The 10664-nt window shown below is 41.4% G+C and overlaps 1 protein-coding gene across 1 annotated transcript; it reads right to left on the bottom strand.

Moving 5' to 3' along the window:
- Window positions 1-2513: 2513 nt before the first annotated feature.
- LOC143984457 (olfactory receptor 5AR1-like) lies at window positions 2514-9109 on the bottom strand. The gene is made up of 2 exons (XM_077484619.1): window positions 8969-9109; window positions 2514-3461 (listed from the first exon to the last, which is right to left on the bottom strand). Exon 2 carries the CDS (start codon window positions 3441-3443, stop codon window positions 2514-2516), a length of 930 nt encoding a protein of 309 aa, XP_077340745.1. The 5' UTR covers window positions 3444-3461; window positions 8969-9109.
- Between the last annotated feature and the right edge of the window lie 1555 nt (window positions 9110-10664).

The following is a 10664-nucleotide window of genomic DNA, read 5'->3' as shown; positions in this document are numbered from 1 at the left end:
TATATATATCAATGGTTCCAAAAAAGTGTTAAAGCGTCCGATCTGTCCAGCGCAATGTCACAGTCCCGCTAAAAATCGCAATTCACTACCATTACTAGTAAAAAAATAATAAAAATACAAATGCCATAAATCTATCCCATATTTTGTAGATGCTCTAACTTTTGCACAAACCAATCAATATCACGTTGATTGTGATTTTTTTAGCACAAAAATGTAGAAGAATACATATTGGTCTAAACTGATGAAGAAATTTGTTTTTGTTTTTTTTATTTGGGGGATATTTATTGTAGCAAAAAGTAAAAAAAAATATTTTTTCTAAATTACAGCTCTTTTTTGTTTATAGCGCAAAAAATAAAAACCCACAGAGGTAATCAAATACCACCAAAAGAAAGCTCTATTTGTGGGAAAAAGAGGACATCAATTTTGTTTGGGTACAACTGGGAGCAATTGCCCCCGGCCCAGTCTGCCCCTGAGCTGCAATATAATACACTTTTGGTTTTGGGTTTAATAACGCTTTAACAATGAGGGACACTGTCCTGTCCCACTCATATGTATATTTTTTGCTGTTGTATGGAACTGTATCAGTTTACTATCACTGTAGCATTCTATTCTGTCTTACTGTGCAGATGCAGCAAAGGAAAGATTTCAGGCATAGGCTCTGAAATCTTCTAATGCCGTGTACACACGACCAGACTTTCCGGCAGAAAAGGTCCAATGGAATGATTTCATCGCATATTCCAATCATGTGTGGGCTTTAGCCAACTTTTTTTTTTTCAAAAAGTCTGAAGGACTTAACAATAGAACAGGTTTTAAATCTTTCCGACGGAATCAATTCCTATGGGGAAAACCCTTCGTCTCTATGCTAATCCGACGCACAAAATACGACGCAAGGGCAACTATTTGCTACTGGCTATTGAACTTCCTTTTCTAGTCCTGTTGTACGTCATCACGTTCAAAGCGAACGGACTTTGGTGTGATCACATGTAGGCAAGTCCATTCGGTTGGAACTCCATCGGAAACTCTGTTGGAAAGACCGTCAGAGTTTATTCTGATGGAAAGTCCGGTTGTGTGTACGCGGCATAAGGACCGTAGGAAAGTTTGCATCTGCAGACATCCCAACCTGCAAAGGCTCATTTCAGGGAGGTGGAAAACTCATTTCAGGGAGGTGAAACTTCACGCCGGCGCCGACCCCCACCCAAATTAAATACAGCCTGATCAGTGCCAATTAAATGCTGCTATACCTGTGCAGACATCTCAAGTCTCCCACGACTCACGGGAGTCTCCCGCATTCTACAGTGGGCTCACAGACACCCGCGAGTGCGGCACAATCTCCCGGCTGAGCCTGCCTGCAATGTCAAGCACTACCACAGGAGGGGTTTGAACAGTGGCTGCGAACGAAGCTCCCGAGCTCGGCTCTCATTGGTCTATGGGTGGTGCCTGCGTCAGCGAATGGAGGGAAGCGGGCCCGTGCAGTGAAATCATTCCCGTGCATGCACCGCAATTGGTTCCTAGGCTCGGCTAATTTGCCTAGCAACTGAGGGTATTGAGGTGGGGCCACGTGATGTTTCTACGTATGCACAGTACAGAGCTGAAGAACAGCTGAGTTTATGATCAGCTGTTGTCTCGCTTTGCTGATGCACGTTCATGTTGGTGAGGGGTGGATAATTACATGATACATAAAGGTTACATTCTGCCAGTGTGAATGAGGTCTTAACACACATACATAAAGGTTCCATGCTGCCAGTGTGAATGAAACCTACGTTTTCCATAGTAAAGATGTAGAAAAGTGTGCTGTTGCCAAGAAGTACAAATCTGTGACTGCACAGGATGCTGGGCAAATAAGGGTAGGGTTTCCTTGTACTGACTGTCATTATTATATATTACCAGGACATAAGCTGCACACGTGGCACACCACGCTATTATTCCCCTCCTGTGATAATAGTATACACCCAACACTACACACATCCAGCCGCCCTCCGCTCTGGGCCATCACTAAACGTGGTAAAGTCAGAAAGGACAAAAGAAGCCTGAGCCATGCGCCATCTTCTCCGGCCATCCAGTCACCGTCATACTCTTCTGTACACCCACCTCAATAAGCTCAGTTGCTAGGAAAATTACCCAAGCCTAGCAACCAATCGTGGCACGTGTACGGGAATGATTTCACCACACAGGCCGTCTCCCTCTTCCCTCCTCTCACCCATGGACCAATGAGAACCAAGTTCTGGAGCTTTGTTCGCAGCTGCTGTTCAAATGCCTCCAGTGGCAGTGAGTGACAGGGCAGGCAGGCTCAGCCAGGAGATTGTGCCGTGAGCCCACTGTCAAATGCAGGAGACTCCCGTGAGTCATGGGAGACTTGAGCTGTCTGCATCTGGGGTAGACAAGGATAGCTTCTTTAGGTCAGGGGTTGGGAGAAAAGGATAACTGTTTTTGTATTTTCTTAATATATAGTTATACTTGAGTAGTACACTTTGCTACCAGGATGCAAATAAAACAACAAAATACAATACATTTATTTATAATAGTTTTTTAATATAACGAGTCACAGCATCTTTCACTTCTCTGTTTCGCAAGCTATAGATGATGGGGTTCATCATTGGGATAACCATAGTGTAAAAGATTGACACCACTTTTTCTTGGGTAACAGAATAGCTGGAAGCTGGACGTAGATACATGAAAAAAACAGTTCCATAAAACAAGACAACACAGGACAGATGGGAGCTACATGTAGAAAATGCTTTGTGTCTTCCCTCCAATGAGCAGATGTTCATTATGGTGAAAAATATGTACACATATGAGGCTAAGGTAACTGCTGCTGAAAACAGACCTAGAGTGGCAACTATACTAAATATGACTGTTTTGTTTATATAAGTATCAGAACAGGAGAGTGACATCAGGGGGTTAATGTCACAGTAGTAGTGGTTGATTACATTTGAGCCACAAAAACTCAAACTAAATGTGCTACTTGTGTGAATCCCAGCTGTGACAAGTCCACCAAAATACACAATGGTCATCAGGACCAACCTTGTTCTCCTATTCATGATAACCACATAGAGAAGAGGATGACAAATTGCAACAAAGCGGTCATAAGCCATGGTAGATATTAAATAGCCTTCTGTGGTTGCAAAGAAAGCAAAGAAAAATAGTTGCAGCAAACAGCCAACAAAAGTGATGAGCTTCTTCTCAGAAAGCAAATCATACAGCATTTTAGGAGTCACAGCAGAACAGAAACATAGGTCTGAGAAGGACAAATTGCTGAGAAAGAAATACATTGGGTTGTGCAAGTCATTAATCATTATTATAATTAATATGATGGCGGTGTTTCCAAAAACAGTAATAAGATATATCAGCAAGAACAGAACGAAAAGAAAATGTGGCAATGTTTGATCACTGGTGATACCCATGAATATGAATTCAGTTACACTGGACAGGTTACTCTGGGCCATATTATGGATAGAGAAAAACTGTATAATAAAAATAAAGAGAAAATTATAAAAGGAAAGCATCATAATCTTACTAAAATTGCAATAAAAATGTAAATGCATATAAAATAGTCTGAGAGATATTTAGATGGTAGTTAAATCGAGGAGAGAGATTGTTTTATTAATATGGTTGTAAACCTGCAAGACAAAGGCGTAATTAATTAGTATGCATAGCATAATAGCTCGTTATGAATTACTTACCTGAGATCGAAGCCCCCGCAGTGGCCCTCATTCAACGCTCTGTTTTTTTTTTTTGCTAGAAAATTACTTAGAACCCCCAAACATTATATATTGTTTTTTTTCTAACACCCTAGAGAGTAAAATGGCGGTTATTGCAATCCTTTTTTCACAATGTATTTGCGCAGCGGTCTTACAAGCGCACCTTTTTTGGAAAAAAATCACTTTTTTGAATAAAAAAATAAGACAACAGTAAAATTAGCCCAATTTTCAAAATTGTGCCCACTCGTGGAATGGCGTCAAAATTTTACCCTCAAAAATCTCCATAAGTGACATTTAAAAAATTCTACAGGCTGCATATTTTGCATTACAGATGAGGTCTAGGGCTAGAATTATTGTTCTTGCTCCACCGATCGCGGTGATACCTCACACGTGTGGTTTGACTACTGTTTTCATATGTGGGCGCTACTCACGTATGCTTTCGCTTCTGCGCGCAAGCTCGTCGGGACGGGGTGCTTATTTATTTTACTTGATTTTATTTATTTTTACACTGTTTTAAAAAAAAATGGATCACTTTTATTCCTATTACAAGGAATGTAAACATCCCTTGTAATAGAAAAAAGCATGACAGGTCCTCTTAAATATGAGTTCTGGGGCCAAAAAGTCCTCAGATCTCATATTTGGACTTAAATGCAATAAAAAAATAAATAAATAAAAAAGATGTCGTTTGAAAAAATGACATGGAAAAAAATGTTCCTTTAAGAGGCATGGGTGGAAGTGATGTTTTGATGTCACTTCTGCCCTCCTATGGTATAGAGATGAGCGGGGGCCATCTTAGCCTCACTTGTCTCCATAACCAGCAACAAGAAGGACCTGATCGCCTCCGCTGCTACCGATGGCTCGGGTAAGCAGTGGATGGCACGGGAGAGTGGTGGGGTGGCACCTCTCCCGCCGCCGATAACGGTGATCTTGCGGCGAACCCACCACGGAGACCACCATTATTGTAAACAGGACCACCTCCTGTAAAGAGAGATATCCCTCCTCAAAGTACCGACGTATATGTACAGGAGGCGGTTCTTAAGTAGTTAATATATAGTACACGTTGCAGGCATTGGGCCTGATTTACTAAAAGGAAATACACATGGGCAGAGAGAGATAAATACACTGCTTTAAGAAATGCATGTATTAAAGCAGCCCTGTCATGTTTTCAAAAATCTCACGTTAAAACTCTGCAGTAGAAGGGCTGTTATGCTCACTTCTCCAGTGGCCTGTGTCTTTTACCTTCCCTTCCTTGCAGTGTTGCAAGCTCCATATGACTTATGGCATTCAACACTTCCGTGATTGTCTGTCTGTGTTGTCCACCATGCACCATTTGGTTCCATCCACCACCCCTCACATCTCCATTTGGTCCAACAGGGACAGAGGAAAGGTAGAAGACAAGGACTGCTGGAAAGGGGAGTATATACAGTGCCTTGAAAAAGTATTCATACCCCTTGATATTTTCCACATTTTGTCATGTTACAACGAAAAACGTAAATGTATTTTATTGGGAGTTTATGTTCTAGACCAAAACAAAGTGGCACATAATTGTGAAGAGAAATTAAAATAATATATGGTTTTTCAAATCTTTTACAAATACATATCTGAAAAGTGTGGTATGCATTTGTATTCAGCCCCCTCTACTCTGATACCCCTAGCTAAAATCTAGTGGAACCAATTGCCTTCAGAAGTCACCTAATTAGTAAAACTATGTGTGATTTAATCTCAGTATAAATATCGTTGTTCTGTAAATCCCTCAGAGGTTTGTTAAAGAACTTTAGTTAACAAACAGCATCATGAAGGCCAAGGAACACACCAGACAGGTCAGGGATAAGGTTGTGGAGAAGTTTAAAGCAGGGTTAGGTTATAAAAATGTGCCCCAAGCTTTGAACATCTCATAGATCACTGTTCAATCCATCATCCAAAAATGAAAAGAGCATGGCACAACGGCAAACCTACCAAGACATGGCCATCCATCTAAACTGACAGGCAAAGAGAGCATTAATCAGAGAAGCAGCCAAGAGGCCCATGGTAACTCTGGAGGAGCCGCAGAGATCCACAGCTCAGGTGGGAGAATCTGTCCACAGGCAAAAATATTAGTCATGCACTCCACAAATCTGGCCTTTGCCATTGTTGAAATAAAGCCATAAGAAGTTCCATTTGCAATTTGTGAGAAGCCATGTGGGGGACACAGCAAAAATTTGGAAGTAGGTGCTCAGGTCAGATGAGACCAAAATTGAACTTTTTGGCCTAAAACAAAACACTATGTTTGACGGAAAAATAACACCGCACATCACCCTGAGCACACCATCCCCATCATGAAACATGGTGGTGGTAGCATCACATTGTGGGGATGCTTTTTCTTCAACAGGGACAGGGAAGCTGATCAGAGTTGATGGGAAGATGAATGGAGCCAAATACAGGGCAATCTTAGAAGAAAATCTGTTAGAGTCTGTAAAAGACTTGAGACTGGATCGGAGGTTCACTTTCCAGCATCACAACGACCCTAAACATACAGCCGGAGCTACAATGGAATGGCTTAGATCAAAGCATATTTCTGTGTTGGATAGGCCAAATCAAAGTCCAGACCTAAATCCAATTGAGACTTGAAAATTGCTGTTCACACACACTCTCCATTCAATCTGACAGAGCTTAAGCTATTTTGAAAAGAAGAATGGGCAAAAATGTCACACTCTAGATGTGCAAAGCTGGTAGAGACACACCCAAAAAGACTTGCAGCTGTAATTGCAGCAAAAGGTGGTTCTACAAAGTATTGACTCAGCCAGTGGGGGGCTGAATACAAATGCACGCCACATTTTTCAGTGTTGGTCTATCACATACAATCCCAATAAAATACATTTACGTTTTTGGTTGTAACACTATAAAATGTGGAAAATTTCAAGGGTATGAATACTTTTTCAATGGATTATATATATATATATATATATATATATATATATATATATATGTAGCACTGACCTCCGAAGGAGCTGCTGGTTTGATTTGGGCCTACCGTTACCTTCTTGACCTCTTCTCCGTCTAGGGGTTCCCGTGGAAGATGGCACAAAGAAATGTGGAAACTGACATTGAATCTTCTTTTGGGTTATTTATTTGAACCAAAAACAGAGTCTTTAGACAAGTGTAGAAGGTTAGGATTAAGCTCAGGTACTTTAGACTGCAAAAATGGAAAGCCTCTTGTAGGAAAAATCCAGAGAATAGCGACTGTTTCACAGCTGGATTTTACAACCCCCGGATAGACCTCCTCTCACAAGGCCTAGCAGCTGGTAGGGTGTTAAGCAAAGTCTCTGCCACAGACTTGAGTGTAGAATATTTGAGAAAAGACTCTGCCACAGACTTGAGTGTAGGATATTTGAGAAAAGTCTCTACCACAGACTTGAGCGTTACTGAGGGACAGACAAATTTAAAGAGCTATCATATGGTACCAGTATCTCTTAGCCAATCCGGCGATACCATATGAGTGTATCCATATAGTGTCCTTCAACTAAGCCTCCAGGCTCCTTCAGAGAAGCCAGCCTTGCGCACGGCCTTCTCCTGAAGAGTCCTCCCCTGGGTTTTCTCCAGTTGCTGGGCCTCTCCTTTGGTTGAGACGGCACCAAACCACCTTTGGATCAGTAGGCCCCGAAATCCATTCAAACCTGTCCCTGCAGTTGCGCTGCCTCGAGCTAACCAGCCCTGAGACTTCAACTGCATGGTTCTGCACCCCAGGCCAGGAGGGCCACGAGGGATGGTCAGGAGGATCAGAACCAAACAGACAGAAAATGTTCTCTCCAATGGAGCAGAACAGAACCCTGGAGCACGTGATGTCAGTACCTTAAATACCACCTCCCAGAATGAACAGCAGGAGAACACTCCCACTGGGCTGGTTCCGAAAGAACAGTGGCATTCAATACACCCAGCTAGACTGCATTCTCAACCTTGCCGGTGGTGACAGCGACACCGGCGGTCAAGGAGAACCCAGTGCAACCCAGCTAGACTGGTACTGAAGCCAGAAATTTATAAAATTAGCCCCAAAATCCAACTGTGGTGAAAAAAGTAAAATTCTAAAGCAGCCTTGGTTTACAAAAAATGGCAAATTAAATATCCCTGTAATAGAAAATATATCGATTTCTGCAAGCCTTCCTAGATGTATCCTTGCTAAGCCCGACCAAGGGATGAAGTGCTCAACACAATGGCTGTTCCTTGATAATTGTGTCTAAGGAGAGGGAAGAAGCATGACTGCACACACATGAAAAAAGGTACAACCAAGAAAGTTTGCATGGGCATTTTTGCAGAATGATACTGACAACTCCACCATCTACCAGACTTCTACCATCTGTAGGCACATTTAACATAAAATTTCTATCAAACCCCATTGGTAAACATATCCTATATTTTAAGTATGTTGTTGTTCAGTCATTTAGTCGTGTTTGACTATTTGTGACCTCATGGACCATAGCACGCCAGGCTTTTCTGTCCTCCACTGCCTCCCATAACTTGCTTAACTCCATGTTTAATATTAACATATTAAAAAATCACTTTGACCTACATGTAAGCCTAGATTAAGGCTTACCTGTAGGTCCAGGAAATATGTAGGTGTAGGTTTAGGAGATATTTACTAAAAGACAGTGACAGCTATCTACGGCGCATGCGCCGTAGACAGCGGCGCGCAGGCGCACTATCGCCATTAGCAGCATGTCGCTGCTAACGGCGATATGCCGTTAGTGGCGGCTCCCGTGCACATGCGCGGGAGTGAAGTCATCGCTGCTCCGGCGCTGTGAGTGGCTGGAGCAGCAATACCCGGAAGAAGATGGATGCTCCGGACTACAGGGGGCATCGGTGACATCGCTGGCTCCTGTGTCAGCTAAGTGACACATAATGGGCTACTATGCGATGCATAGTAGTTCACTATGCTTTACCTTTGCAGGTAGACAAAGAGGAAGTAAACCCATCAGGGTTTACTTCCTCTTTAAGGAATAAGTATTAAGTTTGTTAAGTAATTACAGTCTTTAAAAAGCAAAAATAATCAACCCCAACCACAGACAGCTGACAAGCTCCAATATTCATAGCACTGTCCTGCTTCAAATGTGGAGCAACAATGGATGTTTTTATTTCTCCAACATATAGAAACAAGTAGGTGGGTGTAGGATTTTTCCTTGAAATGTCCTAGTGTAGTTGAGCATCACCATCATTCTAGAATTTTAGTCACAGATCCACTTCTATTTTCAGTTGACTAGTATAGGAAACCTTTAACGATTATTAGAAACATAACTTACAGGAAAGGTGGATAATTACATAGTATCTTGTCTTATGTACTCTCTCCACAATGATCATATAAATGTTCTCTCTCTCCTTTCCTCTCTCTCTTTAAATATGTATAGTATATCTATCTTCAACTATGTATAACAATCTCTCTGGTGTATATTTGCATTCATTTAATGAAAACAGATGCATATGCTGCAATTTACCTACTAATTATCTTCAGCATGTGCCTCTAGGGTTTTACAGATTATTTTTTGTTTTTTTTACAAAACAAGCCATGTAGAAAAAACATGCTAATTATTTTACAGAATAGCTGCAATCTAAAGAAAATGTTTCGATATTCTCAAAGCATATGGCAGGTAAAATAAAAAAAAACATAAAAAACAATATTCAATACAATACATCTCTGTAATACATTCGCATTTCCCTGTTTTTTAGTCCTTTAAAAATTATCCAAGTACAGAAAAATAACTTCTGATCCACCAGAAATCCAAATTGCTCCTAACTTTCTGTTTAAGCTGACAACGCAGTACCTATGGTGCACTGAAAACCCAAGAAGTGTTGTCAGCACTGGCTGTTGGACCACAGAGCTCAATCTTTCCTCGCTCCTAATCTGCCTCTACGTGTGTATACATTGATTTATTTCCCTGCTAAGCAATGTCTTTGGTTCCACAAATCTTACCAATTATTGTATGTAGCTAAAGTAACTAACCAGTACACCCTGCTGATCCCTTCTTCCAGCAGCTGCCCTGCAAGAATTGGGTACATTACATGGAAGGAGAAAAAACAGTTTCCCCACTACATGAATAATGTAAAAGAAACACATTAATGCAACATGATGTAGAGGGAGAGAGGGAGGTTTGAAGGTACTTTAGAGTTATGCCCATACAAAATCTGTAGAACAAGCATAGAAATCAGAAGGCAGTAGGAAGTGCAGGCATGTTGTATGCTGGCTTTGAGGTGCATAAAGATGAATAGTAAAATCATTTTTCAATTGTGTTTAGACTATGGAGAGTGGGAATTAGGTTATAATGGGGAGAAATTGCTGCCAGTGATAAGTAAAACAGTGCTGGAAATGAACACACCAATATCAAAGAGGGTATGTAGTGATACAGACGAAGGAGCCGCTTGGTAATTTGAGTTCTCTGTTCTGCGCCTTCCCCTCGGCCCCTCTGGCACACCTGGTTGAGTTAAAGTTACTGAAAACACTTATAGGAAAACAAGTGTGGATGCATCTTTACATTAACTCAATGTATAGGTATGAGTTAGAGTAAATGGTGGTTTGAGCATAAATGAGCATACAGGTAGGCTCAGACACAGTCTGTTAGTATAAGCACTATGCTAAAAAATATGGCTGTGGAAATTAAAGAGTAATTTCTCGATTAATCGATTCATTTTTTTGATCAATCAAAATTCTTTTGATCGGTACTCACCTCTCCACCGGCTTCTGGGTCTTCAGGGAGTTCCGTCAAAGATCCGGTGATGTCAAGGACATCAACATCACTGAACTCCTCCCCCCTTCCCCAAGTGCCTCTGTCTGCTAACAAAGGGAAAGGGGGAGGTGACCGATGATGTTGAAGTTCTGATTGAACGTAACTCTTACAAGGAGGAGCTAAGCATGACATCACCCACTGCTGCCCCATGGAACTAACACGATTGTCGGCTTTACATGCTGTGTTTTTATCATCTTTATGCAAGTAGTTTGTGTTT

This window comes from Lithobates pipiens, unplaced genomic scaffold (assembly GCF_037356315.1).
Source record: "Lithobates pipiens isolate NorthernLeopardFrog02 unplaced genomic scaffold, aLitPip1_a1.2 Scaffold_16, whole genome shotgun sequence".
In the NCBI taxonomy this organism is placed as follows: Eukaryota; Metazoa; Chordata; class Amphibia; order Anura; family Ranidae; genus Lithobates; species Lithobates pipiens.
Note: the sequence above shows the minus strand (reverse complement) of the source record. Positions and strands in the feature narration are given on the sequence as shown.

Excerpts from the sequence above, each read along its gene's own strand:
- LOC143984457 (XM_077484619.1), bottom strand. The coding sequence starts at position 3,443 with ATGGCCCAGAGTAACCTGTCCAGTGTAACTGAATTCATATTCATGGGT.